This window comes from Anabrus simplex, chromosome X, assembly GCF_040414725.1.
Source record: "Anabrus simplex isolate iqAnaSimp1 chromosome X, ASM4041472v1, whole genome shotgun sequence".
NCBI classification, from domain to species: domain Eukaryota; kingdom Metazoa; phylum Arthropoda; class Insecta; order Orthoptera; family Tettigoniidae; genus Anabrus; species Anabrus simplex.
The window spans coordinates 191,740,136-191,759,760 of record NC_090279.1 but is presented as its reverse complement, the minus strand read 5'-3'; the positions used below and the strand labels follow the sequence as shown (position 1 = coordinate 191,759,760).

The window sequence follows — 19,625 nt, the reverse complement described above, 5'->3', positions numbered from 1 at the left end:
ACTTATTTTCAATCCACATTCTTCAATCTTCCCATTCACCACATTCAACTGTTCTTGAACCTTCCTCTCGTCTTCTCCCCAAATCACAATATCATCTGCAAATAACATCATGTTCATTTCTCTTCCTCCATATGCTGCTTTTGCTGTTCTCATGATGTCATCCATTACTATTGTAAGATATCATATCAACATATAGAAATGTGGTTATGGATATATAGTACATACGATTATTCTATGCATGGCTTTAATAGGAACTACGCTTCTCTCTCAGCAGTACCCTGTCAGAACACTGCTACGTATGAACTTCGGCGAATACACAGAAAAAGGAGGAAGTGCCATCTCCAGTGATGAGAGTATTAAACTACAAAATAGACTGTCCAAAGGATCTAACTTCACCTACCAAGTGTAGAATCTCGTCTTGGATGAGACAATTTCTTTAAGAGATAACAGACAATGTTTAAAACATACCTTCTGCCGTTCACAACATATTCTGTACTAAATACAAGAGACATCACTAAATTACAAGAGTAGGATACGTAGTTTCTAAGACCTGTTATACAGAAGATGAGAAGGAGCAGAACAAGGAATGATTACATCAAAAGAGACATGCAGGTAAACTCGACAAGGGAAGAATGACTGAGAACTGTACGACTGAAATGATTTGGTCATGTAAAGTGAATGTAGGAGACTCAGATTATCAGGTAGTACTTGGTGAGGATTTTGCCAGGAAAAAGACAAGTTGGATGTCCCAGAATGAGGCGGTTTACAATTTTCTTTGTGTCACACCGACACAGATGGGTTTTATGACGATGATGGGATAGGAAAGGGCTAGGGGTGGGAAGGAAGTGACCATGGCTTTAATTAAGGTACAGCCCAAGCTCTAGCAAAAAAAAAAAAAAAAAAAAAAAAGAAAAAGAAAAAAATACAAAATATGAGAGGTTTACAAAGAAAGAAACAGGTGGAGGCATTAACAAGTCCTACCTGATCTGCTGGAAGGATTCACAGATGATGATGATGATGATGATGATGATGATGATACATAAAATTATGGGAATGGAACTAAATCTAACCTATATGCTTCATCTTAGCTTTCCCTGTTTTCAAAAAAATAGGGAAACTTGCTTTTTGTCTCGTCTACATACAAATTATCAATTAATTTACTTGATTGTATTAATGAAAGCAAAGGAAAGAAATAACAACCAATGATTCTCTCCTTTGCTTGTCTCTCTCTCTCTCTGTTTTTTTTTTTACATACAGTGCGTTAGAAATGTGTCTCTGCAGTGACCTTGGCTGACGGTAATACTTGCGTATATTGGCAACGTTTCCGCCAAGTTGAGCAGGATTAAATGCTGTTAAAGTAAAGGTCAGGGGAGGTGGTTAGTAGCCTGTGAGACTTATGATGCTTACAACACAGAAATGAATGCCTTTAGTGGAGTTGGTTTTCCATAAAAATACATGACAAATACAGGAACATAATGAAAAGAAGATTTCACAAACAGTTTTCCGACTCAGTTCTACCACATCATGATACCATGCGAGATTTAATAAGTATATTTTGTAACTGCGGTGTGATGTTTGATGCTTTAAAGAACGGCAGAGCACCAATCTTAACAGAAGAGAAACTTCTGAATATTTACGACAGGATCCTTAAAAGCCTGTATAAATCCATGTGGACTGCAGACTAGCATATCTGTCTTCACAGCGCGCAGAGCAGCAAGAAAGATGCTATATCTTTATCTGTATAACTCTGTTGTTCAGGAGTTGAAGTTGGCAGGCTCAGAGAAGATGATTTTTTATTGCGAGTGGTTTCAGCCGTTTGTTAATCATCACGGAAAGGAAGTATAAGACACAACATCTTTTACTGATGAAGCTTGATTTCAATTATCTGGTTACATAAATCTATATCCTATGATAAATCCACATGCAATTTGTAAAATACAACTTTTCTCTTTTTTACAAGTTGCTTTACATCGTACCGACACAGATAGGTCTTATGACGATGATGGAAAAGGAGTGGGATGGAAGCAGCCATGGCCTTAATTAAGGTGCAGCCCCAGCATTTGCCTGGTGTGAATATGGTAAACCACAGATAACTATCTTTAGGGCTACCGACAGTAGGGTTCGAACACAACTTCATTGCAATCTCTCGTTCATAATTATTGGGCCGTTGTTTTTTACCTGCACAGTAAATTCAGTAGTTCATTGCAGAACTGAATGAAACGGAAATTATGGGCTCATTCTTCCAATAAAATGGAGCCAAAGTTTATACCTCGAATTGCTCCAAGCAAATTTTAAGTGATGTATACGAAGAACGAGTAATTTCACGAGGGCTCCGACCAACAAACGCTGCCAGATCCTCGGTTTACCAATATACTTCCAGAAAAAGAGGAATTTAAAGAAGCCATAACAAATTCTGTTAACTCTATGCATAGTGAAACATTGGTGAAAGTATTTGTTAATAAGTGAAAGCACTTTGTCCTATGCTTGGAACTTCATGGTTAACATTTTCAACATCTGCTGTGAACCTGGTAAGTGCTGGCTTACACTTCATTCCTTTTCAAGCTGCTTTAATAATAATGTTATTGGCTTTACGTCCCACTAACCACTTTTATGGTTACTATCAAAGGGCAGAGAAGGGTCCACCTAGTCAATACCATTGAATACCATGGTACTGAATAGGTGGACCCTTCTTACCCTTTGATAGTGATCAATTGTCAATACGGACCATAATGAAATTCATAACTTATGATACTTTTATGTCGGAGTTGCCGAGGTGCCAGAATTTAGTCCCGCAGGAGTTCTTTTATGTGCTAGTAAATCTACCAACAAGAGGCTGACCTATTTGAGCACCTTGAAATACCATCGGACCGAGCCAGGATCGAACCTGCCAAGTTGAGGTCAGAAGGGCAGTGCCTCAACCGTCTGAGCAACACAGCCCAGGTTTCAAGTTTGTTAACAGCCTATCTTTGTGTGGTACATTATTACAGCTGCAAAGCTTGCTGCGGAGACTAATTTCAAACACACTGTATATTTATAATTCATCCACAACAATTCTTCTGTTTATTTTTACTAGGAGATGATTGCATTACACACTGTCTTTATCTTTATTTCAAACATTTCTTTTATTAGAAAGCAAAGGTGAAAACCAACCAAGCAAACACATGTTCTGTCAGTAAAACTCTGCAGCGGATGACTCTTGATGATGGACGCAAAGGAGGCATGGCGTTCTTTTAATCGACTCTGTAAACAAGAGAAAATGAAAACACTAATGAGAATAACTTCAGTTATTACATCTTAAATAGAAATATTCAAATCAATATGAAGCACGTGGAAATAGGGAGATGAAGTTGTTACCATTTGCAGACAATACTGTGGAGTGGGGAACAAACAGCAAAGAAGCACAAGAACAATTTGATGCACTGAACAAGAAAACTGAAAAGTAAGGTGTAAAAATTAGCACAGGGAAAAGCAAGACCATGGTGATATCAAGAGGATAAAGACAAGGGAAAGGCAATGTGAAAATTTGTGGTCAAAGCCTTGAAACTGTTGACAGTTTCAAATACCTAGGGAGTGAATTAATACAAAATACAAGGCTGGACATAGAGATTAGCAAGAGGGTGCAACAGGGCAATGCATTCTACCAGAGTGTAAGAAACCTGGTTTGGAATAATGAAGTGTAAAGAGATAATGTACAAAATTTATTATACATCCATATTGACTTAATACATTGACGATGGGCCCCGAACAGAGGCTGCTACCCCATGTAGACAAATAGTTCAAGCCTCCAAGAAACAAATTACACTGCTGCACTCAAACTACTGCAACTCAAAAGTTATTCAAGATATTGACCTCAAACTTGGAACATGTACTCACTAGGTTGCTTTGTAATCTCTACATTGTGATACTTTTCAAAGCAATATCATTTGTGTCTCCATTTAATAGTCTTTCAAAGTACAGTGTAGTATGAATGCCGTGTTTGTTCCATTTGTGTACTCATTGTTTTCAAGTATGCAAAGATTTCTTTTTAGGGCTACTTCCCGTTTAGTGTTAGCCGTTAATCATTAGAAATATCTAATTCACTGTTTCTCATTACTTATTATAACCAATCTGTACATAATTAATCACAAGTATCGGTAGCCGTCGGCAACTGAACACAACGCGGCATGTTAACATCTGCACTGAAGCTTCAGGGAATAACTCTACATATCCAACATTATTTGTCAAATACAGGAAGGTTTAAAGAAAGAAAGATGCAGCGATAATTTATATTCCATAACTACACCATTTGAAACTCATAATTTCAGACTACAGTGCTACGGGCATGTGATGAGGAAGGAGCCTACAAGAACAGCCAGAATAAATTTGGAAAGACAGGTGGAGGGGAAAAAGACCTGCAGGAAGACCTAAAACCCGACGGATGGACATGATCAAGGTTGATCTAGTTACCAGAGGATGGACAGTGGATGATGTTCTCCATGACAAGTTGTATATGGACAGGAAGAAGTGGAAGAGGCTCATTAACAGTACCCGGGAAACTGGAACTGTACAATGATGATGATGAATCTCACCCACAATTTCATCAATAATAAGGAAATACAAGGTACATAAAAGCGAGAATTCTCGTAGCCCATCACCTACTATGAGCTGAGAAACTATGAGAATTCTCAGGGCTCATCACCCATGTGCCACATCAGTGCATATAAATGTTGAAGTAGTTTGTCGTCACACAGGGTACGTTGCCATCTTGCACAATGATTCTCGGCGCGTAAGAACACCCGTATATATACAAAGTTTCCATGGTTACAAAAATCATACAATTAAAAATACATCAGTACTAAAATCTACGATCCCTCTACTCCATGACATGATTGAAAGTTGTTAAAATTATAGCCAGCAGATAGCACAAGAAGCTACAAATCATGCCGTGTGTAAAAACGGAGATATCCGGGGCCCGTCAATGGCCGCTGGCCGCAGCACTATGGAGATCTCTGGGGCTGGTCATCAGTGTCTTAAATGGCCGAGACCTGGACAACGACAAGTAGGGAGGAGAGTAGAATTCAAGCCAGTGAAATGAAATACTTAAGAAGTATGATAGGAAAGATAGATTGAGAAACAAAGATGAGAGAAAGAAAGTCCAAATGGGAAACCTAAATGAGAGAACTGATAGGAGTAAACTAAGATGGTTTGGACATGTAAAGAGGATGGCAGAGGAAAGAAAACCAAAACAGATGATGGAGATGAAATTCAAGGGAAGGAGAATGAGACCCAGAACAAGGTGGATTGATTCAATAAAGTGGAGTGCAAGAAGAAGAAACCTGGACTGGGACAAAATGATGAAACAGGAATGGTGGAAAGAGAGAGGAAGATGGAGAATGTCAGGAGCTGGGTAAGAGGAATGGAGGAGGATGATTTGTCAGAGTAAGAACGAGACAGAAAGAAAGCAAAAGCACCTCTCACAAAACATCAGCTAAAGAGAATGATATAAGCAATCACAAATGACTAAATTAATGTGACTGACTATTTCTACTCTCAGAATGTATGGGATCAACTGTCAGTGATGGCGATTAGTGGGGACAGCCCCCACCTCCCCTAGATTGTGGAGAAAACATTACAGTTTTATTCATTTTATCTGCCTGAAACTAGGAGTTATTTAAAAAAAGTAAATTGTACAAGACCTGATGTCTTATCAGCTAATTCTTTCCATTTATTTCTTTAATTATTAAGCAAAATTCTCAGCGGAAATATGCACAAAATGTCATTAGTTACATCTAATGGATTCGTACAGCGCCACAGCAAATAGTGAAGACTTAGCATGTGCTGTGAGGAAGGGTAGCAGGGGAATATTTTTATCAAGGTCATGGACACCAAGGTTTGATTCGCCTGCTAGTCACTTGCGGTCTCACTCAACGTGTCTGTGTAGTTCTATCTGGTATCTGTTACTTTGTTAGTTTGCAGTGTTTTTTAATTGTAATATATCTGTAATTATTATTTCTTTGGTGAAAATTTTATTGTATAGTCTTCTTCTTCCTCTTCTGGCAAATGGGTCACTTACAACCACGTGGAATCAACATTTGTTGAGCTTTCCTTCTAGCCCAATAGTTCTTAATTCTCATCGATTGTCGTCAGTTTTGTTCCTCTGACCAGGTACATCATGTTAGTTTCTTCTCATCTTCCTCAAATCTCCTTGTGTGAACAACTTTCCTGATTTTTATTGTATAGTATCGAATAAAAATCTCAAAAAAATATGATTACCGCATGTAAGTTGGTGGACCGTCAACCTTTACCTCTCTCTCAAAATTTGCCCAGAGAGCATAGAAAACTTACCATTTTGTAGCTTTTTCTCTTTTCAATTTTGATGTTCACCCCACCCCCTACCTGCTATATCCCTCTATCAGTTTTTGTACCCTCCCCCCACCACACTTCTGATTCCTAATTTCTGCTAATGGTCACAGACATTTTATATTAACACATTAAAATTCTCCGTGGTCAATTCTTGTTCTTTTCTGACCCTAACGGTATTAGGTATCGAGGCCTGAGTAGTCTTTCATTTTCACACCCTTCGTGACTCTTGTCTTTCTTTGGCTGATGCCTTCATTTTTTGAAGTGTCGGATTCCTTTCTTTTTCTCTATGATTAATGTTATATCATTTAATTTAATGCAGCCAATGGCCATGAAATAGATACATTTATTTCTTTATTTCTTTATTGTGCACTATAGGATATCTAATTACAATTACAGTGGCAATTGTTTACATGTGTTTATTTTTCAGTGTCTGGAATCAGCCTAATAATCTAATATCTAAACTATTCTAACATTGTATTTACATTGCGAAAGAAATAACATTTCATATGTAACACTTGCAAGAAACAAGTAGATAAAAATATAATTTTGTATCTAATAAATTTTCACTTAGAATACAATATGTAATTCTCTGTGTTAATCACTACAAAATTTGGTCAAAGACACCACTCTTTTTCCACATTCCTGAAGGTGATAACGATCACAACGATTCTTGCACAGCCGACACACACAATCCTCCTGTGGATCATGATGTTTCGTATCGTCACATATTCTGCGATGAAAGCCATGTACCGCAAATCATGTCATGACATGCTGTAGCTCATAATTTTGTTGTTTCCAATCCTGAGTCATCATGGCATCCATGGTATAAAACGTGCTCCATGTTTCCTTCTTCTTTGAATAAAGTTCTTGTAGAACACTGTTGTAGGCAGGTGTAGAATGTAGTAGCATCCACTCTCGTAGGTCCTCTATGAAGAACCTTTCTCTTATTAGTTATAGTGTTAAATAGAGTATGGTTGCCTAGTTGCACTTCCTCTTAAAACAATAATCACCATCACTATGATAATTTAGCTTAATGTATACCTATGTGTTCACCAGTATTCTTTTACATGTTGACAAGATAATGTCAATTCTGAATAATAATAATAGCCTCCGTGGCTCAGGCAGCAGTGCGCCGGCCTATCACTGCTGGGTTCCGTGGTTCAAATCCAAGTCACTCCATAGATTTGTGCTGGATAAAGCGGAGGCGGGACAGGTTTTCCTCCTGGTACTCCGGTTTTCTCTGTCATAATTCATTCCAGCAACACTCTTCGATATCATTTCATTTCATCTGTCATTCATTAATCATTGCCACAGAGGAGTGCGACAGGCTTCGGCAGCCGGCACAATTCCTATCCTCGCTGCTGGGGGCTTCATTCGTTCCATTCCTGTCCCGGTCAAATGACTGAAAACAGGCTGTACATTTTCAACAACAACAACAACAACAACAACAACAACAACAACAACAACAACAACAACAACAACAACAACAACAACAACAACAACAACAACAACAACAACAACAACAACAACAACAACAACAACAACAACAACAACAACAACAACAACAACAACAACAACAACAACAACAACAACAACAACAACAACAACAACAACAACAACAACAACAACAACAACAACAACAACAACAACAACAACAACAACAACAACAACAACAACAACAACAACAACAACAACAACAACAACAACAACAACAACAACAACAACTTCATGAGGATCTTAAAAAAAATGTGGCAGTGAGGCGGGAGATATTACAAACAGAACAGTGTTCAGAAAGAAAATTGCAGAGATGACGGAGCGGATCTGTTCGTAGGGAAACAAAGGAGAACAAGAAGGGTGGTCTTGGATGGGGAACGAGCAAAAGCGAGCCAGAGAATGAAGGTGTATTGGCGTAAAATGAAAGAACAGCAACAGTCAAGGAAGTTGTGTAATCGTAACCCATAGCAGGTTGGAATGATCATAAATAAATAATAATAATAATAATCATCATCATCATCTTCATTTCCCGTTTCCAGCTTCCCGGGTCGGGTTGTAAATCAAGGACCTCCATCGCTGCCTGTCTCTCCACCACTCTTCTCCTTTTTTAAGTACATCTTCTGGTTTTCCTCCCCTCTTCTCTATGCACTCCCATACTGAATCTGTCCACCTCTTTCGGGGTCTTCCTCGTAGTCTCTTTCCTGTTAACTTTTCTGAAAAAGCATTTCTTTGGCACTCTCTCTTCTCCCATTCTCATCATATGCCCATACCACTTTAGCTTTGTTGTTTCTATCCTGTCTTGAAGTTTCAAGATTCCTGTCCTTTTCCTTATCTCTTCATTTCTAATTCTATCCTTTCTGGTCTTGCCCTTGATACCTCTAAGGAATTTCATCTCCGCTGCCTGCATTCTACTCTCTTCTCGTTTTGTTGTAGTCCACGATCCAGCTGCATAGCTTAGTATGGGCTCATAACAGGTTGAATATAATACTTTCTTACATTTCTTCGGGACATCTTGATTTCACAAAATACCCCTTACACTCTGGTAGAAGCTGTTTGCTTGTTGTATTCTTTTCCCAATTTCCTCAGTTATCCTTCCATCTTCTGTGATCACACTTCCCAAGTACTTGAAACTTTTAACCACTTCCAGAATTTTACCATTCAGTTTTATCTTTCCTCTTCCTTCCCCTTGTCATCACTATTGTTTTACTTTTCTCCATGCTTACTTCCATCCCAAATTTTTCTATCTCTTGATTCCATACATCTACTTGTTTTTGCACTTCCGTTTTATCCTCACCCCACATCACTATATCATCTGCAAACAACATGGCTTTTGTTGCCTGTCTTCCCAATTTCTGTTTAATGTTCTTATGAATTTCATCCATGACTATGATCAATAGTATGATGATGATGCTTGTTGTTTTAAGGGGCCTAACAACGAAGGTCATCGGCCCCTATCAATAGTATGGGGGATAGTATATTCCCCTTTCGGAGACTAGTTTCAACTTTAAACCATTTTGTTTTTCCTATACTAGTCTTCACACTACTAACACATTTTTTGTACATAGCTTTTATCATTTACACTTCCACTCTGTTAACTTGTTTTCTTCCTTAATGTGTCCCATACCACCTGTCTGGGCACACTGTCATAAGCTTTGTCAATGTCAATAAATGTCATCACTAAGTCTTTTCCAAACTCCCATCTTTTCTCCATCATATGTTTTAATGTCAAACGTTGATCTGTCTTTCCTAAAACCATACTGTTCTCTGCGAATAACCTCAACCTTTGTGGGTAGGGTTAACTTCCAATAAGTAACCAGGGGAACCTGACCCCTACAGAGCGCATCCCCAGGTGGCAGACAGTGGGTCCCTACAGTACGTATGGCTGGTTGAAATACCCAATACAACCTGCGGAAAAACAGGTAGCCCAGTTCCTGGGGGCTTTAAAATACTGGGACACCCTCTCTCCAGGGGTCATATGAGTTATGGGTGAAGACCTCAACGGCATCCACGACGGAGAAGATGGACTTCGGTACGGTGGAGTTGGCGGAAGGGGCAAACCCGTAGCGTCTGTACTCCAGAAGAGCGGCTACAAAAGGTGTCCGACTCCATGTTAGGGGCAGCCTAATTTGAACCTGGCAGAAGGTAATAAAATGCCTTTGGGAATGGTGAACCCATTGTACAAACAGCCTATAAAATGAGTGCGAGTGAATCAAGGCCTTGGAAAATAATAATAATAATAAATTTGCATGGCTTCTCCTAGCCTGGTGCAGCCCTTGCAAGACACACTCTCCGGCGAAGGAGCGCGACATCTACCATGTATAGGAAACTGTGTGTTATTGGAGTGGAGGATAGTGTATTGTGTGAGTAGGAGGGACACTGGGAACATTACAAACACCCAGTCTCCAAATCAGGGGAATTAACCATTTGAGGTTAAAATATCAGACCCAGCCAGGAATCGAATCCAGGGTCCTCTGAACCAAAGGTGACTCTGCTGACCAGTGCTGAAATGTGGAATCAGCTGAACGAACGAACATAACCTTTAATGAAATAATTATTATAATAACAACAACAACAATATGTTAATATTAATTTGTTTCCTGCCAACTACTGATATTTGTTATATGGAGTTTTTAGAAATGTTTGGAAATATATTTTCCATTTTTCTGTGAAATATTTAGTCTAGGAAGGCATATTATTGCTTTCAAGCCAACTTTATGCTCAAAAGATCGACATTCAAAATAATCTCTTATTGAAAAGTCAACCGAATTGTGTAGTTCACTGTTGATGTGTGCACAATCTCCCATCATGGTGTTTCTGTTGAAGTAAAATATAATCTACATCACAGATTGGTCTTCAAACAAGCAAACCAATGGGACATTTCAGCCAATCGTTCTACTGTAAATCTCCCTATATGAGTAATTTTGTGTTGTTGCCTAAGTGTATTTTTTAATATAACTAACTAAAACCAAACCAAACCCCATGGCACAACAAACCCGAAGGGCCATGGCCTACCAAGCAACTGATACTGCAGATTACTAGGTGCCATGTGTTATAAGTAATAAACTGACAAGAGGGTCCACCTTTTCAATACAATATTACATCAGTTTTGGGACTAGTTTTAGCCACTTAGTGGCCACCTGTGACTAAATAGTGACTGAATGGGTTGCTATATTTCTATAAAATAGATCTCAGAGAATTGGAGTAGGCAAAACTTTATCTGACCTTGTAATAATTAAGAGGGGAATTCTTCAAGGCAGTATTATTGGAACTTTATGTTTTCTTATATATATATAAATTATATGAGTAAAGAAGTGGAATCAGAGGTAAGGCTTTTTGCAGATGATGTTATTCTTTATAGAGTAATAAATAAGTTACAAGATTGTGAACAACTGCAAAATGACCTTGATAATGTTGTAAAATGGACAGCAGGCAATGGTATGATGATAAATGGGGTTAACAGTCAGGTTGTGAGTTTCACAAATAGGAAAAGTTCTCTCAGTTTTAATTACTGCTTGATGGGGTGAAAGTTCCTTATGGGGATCTTTTTATGTACCTAGGAAGGAAAGATCTTCATTGGGGTAATCATATAAATGGGATTGTAAATAAAAGGTACAGATCTCTGCACATGGTTATGAGGGTGTTTAGAGGTTGTAGTAAAGATGTAAAGGAGAGGGCATATAAGTCTCTGGTAAGACCCCAACTAGAGTATGGTTCCAGTGTATGGGGCAGTCACCAGGATCACTTGATTCAAGAACTGGAAAAATCCAAAGAAAAGCAGCTCAATTTGTTCTGGGTGATTTCTGACAAAAGAGTAGCGTTACAAAAATGTTGCAAAGTTTGGGCTGGGAAGACTTGGGAGAAAGGAGACGAGCTGCTCGACTAACTGGTATGTTACATGTGATAAATATCACTTTTGATCTGTACTGATGATATTTGATTCAAATAATAACAATAAGTTAAAGTCTTTATTAAAGACAAGATTTATTGTATTGATTAGGTGGTCAAATTAATAAATTAACTTATTGTTATTATTTGAATTAAGCGGTATATTCCGAGCTGTCAGTAGAGAGATGGCATGGAATGACATTAGTAGATGAATAAGTTTGAGTGGTGTCTTTAAAAGTAGGAAATATCACAATATGAAGAATAAAGTTGGAATTCAAGAGGACAAACTGGGGCAAATATTCATTTATCAGAAGGGGAGTTAGGGACTGGAATAATTTAGTGAGGGAGGTGTTCAATAAATTTCCATTTTCTTTGCAATTATTTAAGAAAAGGGTAGGAAAACAACAGAGAGGTAATCTGCCACCTGGGTGACTGCCCTAAATGCAGATCAGTAGTGATTGATGATGTATACTGTTGCTAGGTAACATTGCATCACACATTTTGTTCTCTCTCTCTAAGTCCAACCCTTCACAAGGGTGTAGTGGCATCACGCGACAATCCTTTTGGTGATTTCCTCCAGGAGTCTCTGCTTTGGGCATGGTGACTTGCTTGCTGTAAGCTCATCCTGGTCAAGTTCTTAATCTGATCCATCCATCGTAATGGCACACGTTCTCTAGGTCTTCGGCCTTCGACTTTTCCCTCTATGATAAGTATTTCCATTGCCTCCTGCCTTCTGGCAATATGACCAAAATATCCGAGTTGTTTTTGGTTGATAAGAGTCAACAGTCTTGTTCTGATGCCGAGCTGTTGCAGGATCGATTCATTAGTACGGTATGCTGTCCATGGTGTTCAATAAATATGCTAACTGGATTAAAGCCACTTATACACTGCTGGCCAAAAGTTTCTGAACAAGCACTGAACTATTAAAGAATGGACTGAGATTAAAAGAAAACAGCATACTGTACTTATGCGAGGAATTGACAAATATATTTCTAAAACTAATATTTTACAATAAAACTACATTTTTACATTACATATGAGTAAGAAATAGACAATATGTACACATTTACTCCCACAGATTACTGATAGTGTGTCCGACTCATTGGCTGAACGGTCAGCGTACTGGCCTTCGGTTCAGAGGGTCCCGGGTTCGATTCCCGGCCGGGTCGGGGATTTTAACCTTAATTGGTTAATTCCAATGGCACAGGGGCTGGGTGTATGTGTTGTCTTCATCATCATTTCATCCTCAACACGACGCGCAGGTCACCTACGGGTGTCAAATAGAAAGACCTGCATCTGGCGAGCCGAACCCGTCCTGGGATATCCCGGCACTAAAAGCCATATGCCATTTCATTTTTTTTTTTTTACTGATAGTGTGAAAACTTTTGTTGTCATTACCATGTCCTGGAGTGCCTCGAGAGGCCTTGTTCTCTGACAAAGCTCTGTAGCGAATGAGTTTGTATTATTAGCTTTTCCATTTAATAAATATGTTTTCTGTTTCAGAAAGTTTATAAATTTATTAATCAAAATTAATTTCAGCAGAATGAAGAACCTAAACAATTATAATAATAAAAAATTTTAAAACCTCAGCTCTAAGACATATTTATGTCAAGATGCTGTAGCTAGGCATGCGTATCAATGGGCAGCCCTCTCCCTACTCATCACTTATCAGGCTACCAGGAAAAGCTGAATTCCTTCAGCTTATCCTAATACTTTGGCAAGAACAAAACATTGTTTCCTTCAAGGCACTATTTGCTGTGCGTACCTTTCTGTAGCCTATTAAATTCCTTTTATTATTATAGAACATTTTTGGAAAAGCTCACCTTGCAATGTACACTCTCAGGCTTTGCAACTGATTCTGACATATAGACTTGAGATTATGTGGTCTAAATTACCAGCAAAATCTTTCACCACTATAGAGAAGAAGAATTCAAATTGATGAGGAGACAGTCTATCTATGTGAAGGCAGCTGTGAAAGAAGGTTGTCCTTGTCTCTTTCTTCAGAAGTGATATATAAAATGTAGCACACGCATCTGAAGTTTTAGATAACATTAAGATAAACAGATATTTTTTGCATGGATTTTCACAAAACTTTATGGAAATGTCACATAAATAAAAGCAGGAATATCATGAAAATTTGTATCATATACAATTCATAGTTTTCCAAAAAAAAAGTTTTTTGAAAATATTTTTTGAAATCTTTAATTCCAGTTTTTCATGAAATTTAATTGAGATGTAATGAAAATTTGGAATTAGGTAGATAATACTTCTTTAAAAAGCACTGTGTATTGATTTTTCTGTACATAATTTCTGTAAGGATATATACTGTACTAAAATTTGTGTAATTTTTATGTTCTGGAATTTTAGATTTAAAGATCCCTTCCACTTGGAAAAAAAAATCTGTAATCAAAAATATTACACACACAGGTTTCCTAATATATCTCATACATATACCATACAAATTTTGTTACATTTGGCAGAATATTATGGGAGAAAGAGCCTCCGTGGCTCAGGTGACAGCCTCTTACGGCTGGGTTCTGTAGTTCAAATCCTGGTCACTCCATGTGAGATTTGTGCTGGACAAAGCGTAGGTGGGACAGGTTTTTCTCCAGGTACTCTGGTTTTCCCTGTCATATTATTTCATTCCAGCAACACTCTCCAATATAATGTCATCTGTCATTCATTAATCATTTCCTGAGAGGAGTGCGAAAGGCTTTGGCAGCCGGCACAATTCCTATCCTCGCTGCTAGATGGGGCTTCATTCCTGACTCGGTCAAATGACTGGGAACAGGCTGTGGATTTTCATTATGGGAGAAAATTGGGATTAATATCTAAAATTATAACTGGTGGGACAATGAAAGCAAAGTAGAGGACATGCCCATTTCTGCTGTGTGCAGACTGGCAAACAGAGCATTATTAAAGTGATAAATTGTTTGGATTCAATGGAATAGCTTCATAACAAGAAAGAAGAAACCCAATCCTTACAATTTCAGCCATAAAACTTTTTCGCCAAAATGACCAAAATATTGATTTTTATCTCCGGACTGTCCCCTTAAGCAGAAGTACTTTCACCTGACCTGTTATTGTGTTTATCCCCTTATGTGTTCCTCTTTCTACCTTATTATATACATATGGTATATATTTATTTAATCTGTTTACCCTCCAGATTTGGTTTTTCCCTCAGACTCAGCAAGGGATCCCACCTCTACCACCTAAGAGCAGTTTCCTGGAGCGTAAGACATTTGGTCGGGGATTCAACTGGGCTGGATGATCAGTACCTCATCCAGGCGGCCTCACCTGGTATGCTGAACAGGGGCCTTGTGGGAGGTGAGAAGATTGGAAGGGATAGGCAAAGAAGCGGCCGTGGCCTTAAGTTACGTACCATCCTGGCATTTGCCTGGAGGAGAAGTCTAAAATCATTTTGAGGACGGCTGAGGTAGGACCTCAGTTGACCTCCCGAGGCTGAGTGGACCCCGTTCCATTGCTCGTTCCACTTTTTTTCTTTCCAATTTTGTGGCAGAGCCAGGAATTGAAACCAGGCCTCCGGGGTTGGCAGTAATCACACTAATCAGTACACCACAGAGGCAAATATATATATATATAACTTCATTCAACACTTTAGGATTAGGCAGAAGGTATAAAATTTCTCTGGGAGTGGCAACCGCACTGTAATAATAGCCTAAAAATGAGTATGGCACTTCTGAACTTGCCTCAGAGAAGGTTATGGAATACCCTGCAAGTGACGCACAGTTCCTTGGGTGCGGGAGGAACTGTGAAAAATGGGTGACCAGTAGCCAACATCATGACCTTGACAGGAAAGGCAGAAGAAGTGGTGGATTTTATGGAGGAAGAGGGTATAGAAATGATGGGTTTGAAAGGGGAAAGGAAAGAAGAGAATGAGGAAAGGATATATACTATACTGGAGTGGTGGTCGAGAAATGAAAAATGGAGTGGTCTGATAATTTCAAAACAGCAGGTGGAGCTTGTGGATATGGTCGATTATATCAGCGAATGAAGACTTCATACAAGTGTGTGTACCACAGACAGGGAACAAAGAGAAGAATAATAAAGATTTCTTGGAGAAACTAGAAAAGAAGATAACTGATGTGGAAGTGATATTTCAAATGTGCTAACTTGTACGTGATAGAGTGAACAGCCGTTGTGACTTAATGTGAGTAGAGAGAGCGTGAACTGTGAACTTGTATGTCTGTTAGTGAATAAGCAATTAGTAGTATGTAAACCTTAATCGTAGAAATAAAACGCCGTTGTGTTTTTTTTTTTCCTGACCCTTTTCAGATTACAATAAGTTTTAAGGGCTTAGGACATTGTAGGCCATCAATTCTGGAGCGGTGACATTAGGCCATTGGAGACCTTAACAGTTGTTCATTCTCCTCCAGTCCCTCGTCATTCCCTCTTCTCTCATTATTCAAGTTATCATTGATTCAAATCTTTTTTCTCATGCTGGGCTGAATAGCTCAGACAGTAGAGCGCTGACCTGGACCCCAATTTGGCAGGTTCGATCCTGACTCAGTCCGATGGTATTTGAAGGTGCTCAAATATATCAGCCTCATTTTGGTAGATTTACAGACACATTAAAGAACTCCTGTGGGACAAAATTCTGGCACCTCAGCATCTTCAAAACCCATTAAAAAAGTGGGAAATAAAAAATCCTTAACATTATATTTTTCTCATTTCAATAGTCATCTTCATAATCTTCCTCATCAATATGATCTAGTAATCATATGTTTTGGCAGCTTATAAAAGCAATCACGACAGCACCGCTGCCATCGCCAGTTAGTTTGTTACCATAACAACTTCACAATATTTTCACGTCAGCAATATCTGAAGTATGAGACAAAATTATCATTTTATTTATACAGATAGAAATTTATTCCAAAACTGAACTAATCTTCAACCCATTCCTCCAGAAACGTGTTCAAATTTTACACGCTTAGGAAACTATCAGTGTGATAGCCTTCACTTTTCAGCACTAGTTTTATCATGTACGCCAAACCACATCCCATGGCACAACAGCTCAGAAGGTTCTTGGTCTACCAAGCGGCAGCTGCTTATCACAAAGGGCTGTAGATTACGAGGTGTTGTGTGACCGGTACATCGAATCCTCTTGGCTGTTATTCTTGGCTTTCTAGACCGGGGCCACCATCTCATTGTCAGGTAGCTCCTCAATTGTAGTTAAAAAGGCTGAGTGGACCTTGAACAGCCCTCAGACCCATGTAAAAATCTCTGACCTGGCCAGGAATAAAACCTGGGGCCTTCCAGTATGCCCTTACACTGCACGGCCAACTTCATTATGTATAAGGATAATCAAATTCTTTCTACAATGCGATGGTATTCTGCCCACAAATTTTGCATTCTAAATAGAACAACTGTGTTATTATTACTTCTCCCATGTCTATAAAGCTGTATTGTTAATTCTATTTGTTTTATCAACTTGGGCCCTTCAACAGTGTTAAAATCTGATCTCAAAACTGTATCTCCCAACTTATTCTCATCAGCGACTCATTCTTCTTCCAGTATGCCACAATCTAGTACCTAGTGCCCAAGTGGTTTGCATAAATGTATCGATAAGAGTATCTATGAATATGACTTATTCGACTTAACTCCTGTTGTTCCTTGTGGAACATAGGGTATCAACAAAGCATATCTATGAATATATATTTTCCTATTTGTTTTAATTCTTCTCAGTCCATTTTTAATATGGGCAAATAAACTTAGCTAATGGCTTGTACTGAAATTTTTTTTAAAAAGGAGAAGAAAAATAATGGTTCCAGGTATCAGCATGAAATTGCAGTCTATTGTTAATGTTGAAACTCTCTGGGCTCTATTTTTCTCAGATGAGACTCTGTAGGATTAACTGTGTCTGTGAGGAAATCCCCTAACAGAGACAGCAGTATATTGATTTGTATATTAAATGTTATACAGAGAAGGTGACTTGGTAAATTGTAACAACAAATCTTCAGGCCACCCCCCCTGTAGCTACAGTCTTAAAAGTACGTTAACATGTTGTTGCTTGAAACTGGTGATTCTCCTGCTGTAGCAATGATACCAGTTGCCATATAGTGGAGTGGAAAATGGAAAATCTTGGTACTACTTGAAGAATTTTGAATGAAAATAGGCAATCCTAAAAGAACTACTATCTTTCTGCAGACCATCAGATTGAATGCTTTAAAACGACGGGTTGCTCACTGATATGTCTTTAACAATTTTGCACAATTTTATCACCAGAAAACAGATTATCAAGTTATATATATTTATATTTTTGTGTGCAAATTTTTTTTCTCACAAAAGGGCGTTGAATGGTTATCTGGAATCCATATTAGAGCATTGTTTGGGTGTTATCTTGGAGATAACCAATTCAACATTTGTGCGAAGGTTGTGTAGAGTTGGTCTGAAACGGTTCTCTTTTAACAGATCCCAGAGAAAGGCATTGTGTATTGTGAGGTCTCGACTTCGAGATGAATAAGGAAATTCAGAAGCTCTTGACACAAGCTGATGTAGAAGCAGTTCCTTTAACATTACTTGGTTTGCTTGGCCTAGGTACGACACCCCTCTTTTCAAACACTTGCTTGTCTAACCCAAATTGTTAATTTCACAAAAAGTACCTTCGTCTGTGTGAAAACACTCTATGACTTGCTCTTTGTATACCATAGTGTTTATATTTATTCTGTTATGTGTATCCTTTATACCGAGTGAGTTGGCCGCGCAGTGAATTTGCATTTGGGAGATAGTGGGTTCGCACTGTCAGCAGCCCTGAATATGCTTTCCTGTTGTTTCCCATTTTCACTCCTGGGCCGATGACCTTCGATGTTAGGCCCCTTAAAACAAGCAGCATCTAGCAAACAAGCCATTTTCACTCCAGGCAAATGCTGGAGCTGTACCTTAATTACGGCAACGGCTGCTTCCTTCCCAGTCCTAGCCCCTTGCTATCCCACGTTGGCATAAGACCTATCTGTGTTGGTGCTACATAAAACAAATTACAAAGAAAAGAAGGTATCCTTTACGAAATAGGGGCCAGTTACACTATGGCCTGAAACTGCTGCCCATCTGGCTTTCCCCAGCCAAGAAAATGCATGGTTTGCTTGTTACATGACCAATGAGGAGAACATGACATTTTGTGCTAATAAATGAAGTTGCAATCTGCCCTTTATGTTTCAGACTTCCGGTAACATTTTTTTCTTTTTTGCGCCACCGTGTATTTAAGCATTCTAAACTTGATCCTGCAACCTCGAATATAAGGGGTGAATGTCCAGTCAACTGATACATGCAGCCTGTCCCAAAAGAAAGAGTTAAGGTGTCTAATATTCAGGCCTTGGTCTACTCTTGAGATGATTGTTAAATTCATTCATAATAATACATCAACATACTTAAGGTCATATACGATTCATCTTCTGCCTTTGTTAGTGTCAATGAAACAACTGAAGATTTTCCCATTCAACGTGGTGTAAAACAAGGTGACCCCATCTCACCAAAGCTCTTCTCTGCAGTTTTAGACATGGAAATGTCCAAAATTCAATGTGAAGATCGAGGCATCAGAATCAATGGGAGGAAGCTGAATCACTTGAGATTTGTGGACGATATAGTATTGTTGGCTAACGATATGGAAGAACTGCAATGACAAGTACGCGATCTTGTACTAGTTTGTCAGCAAGTAGGCCTCAAGGTTAATCTGTCCAAGACAAAGGTCATGCATAACAAGTGGGCAACTTCAGAAAATGTAGTGATAGAGGGAATAACTACTGTCCGACTCGTTGGCTGAATGGTCAGCGTACTGGCCTTCGGTTCAGAGGGTCCCGGGTTCGATTCCCGGCCGGGTCGGGGATTTTAATCGCTTCTGATTAATTCTTCTGGCTCGGGGACTGGGTGTATATGTCCGTCCCAACACT

General features: G+C 38.8%; 1 protein-coding gene across 2 annotated transcripts in view; it reads right to left on the bottom strand.

Moving 5' to 3' along the window:
* Positions 1-3,061: 3,061 nt before the first annotated feature.
* Positions 3,062-19,625, bottom strand: part of LOC136886368 (eukaryotic translation initiation factor 4H) — a 170,575-nt gene continuing 154,011 nt past the window's right edge. Inside the window, exon 7 of one of the 2 annotated variants that reach the window (XM_067159110.2) lies at positions 3,062-3,240. In XM_067159110.2, coding sequence (XP_067015211.1) covers positions 3,231-3,240 — 10 coding nt within the window. In that variant the 3' untranslated portion in view covers positions 3,062-3,230. The remainder of the gene's footprint in view (positions 3,241-19,625) is intronic. The other variant, XR_010861780.2, reaches the window with a different exon arrangement.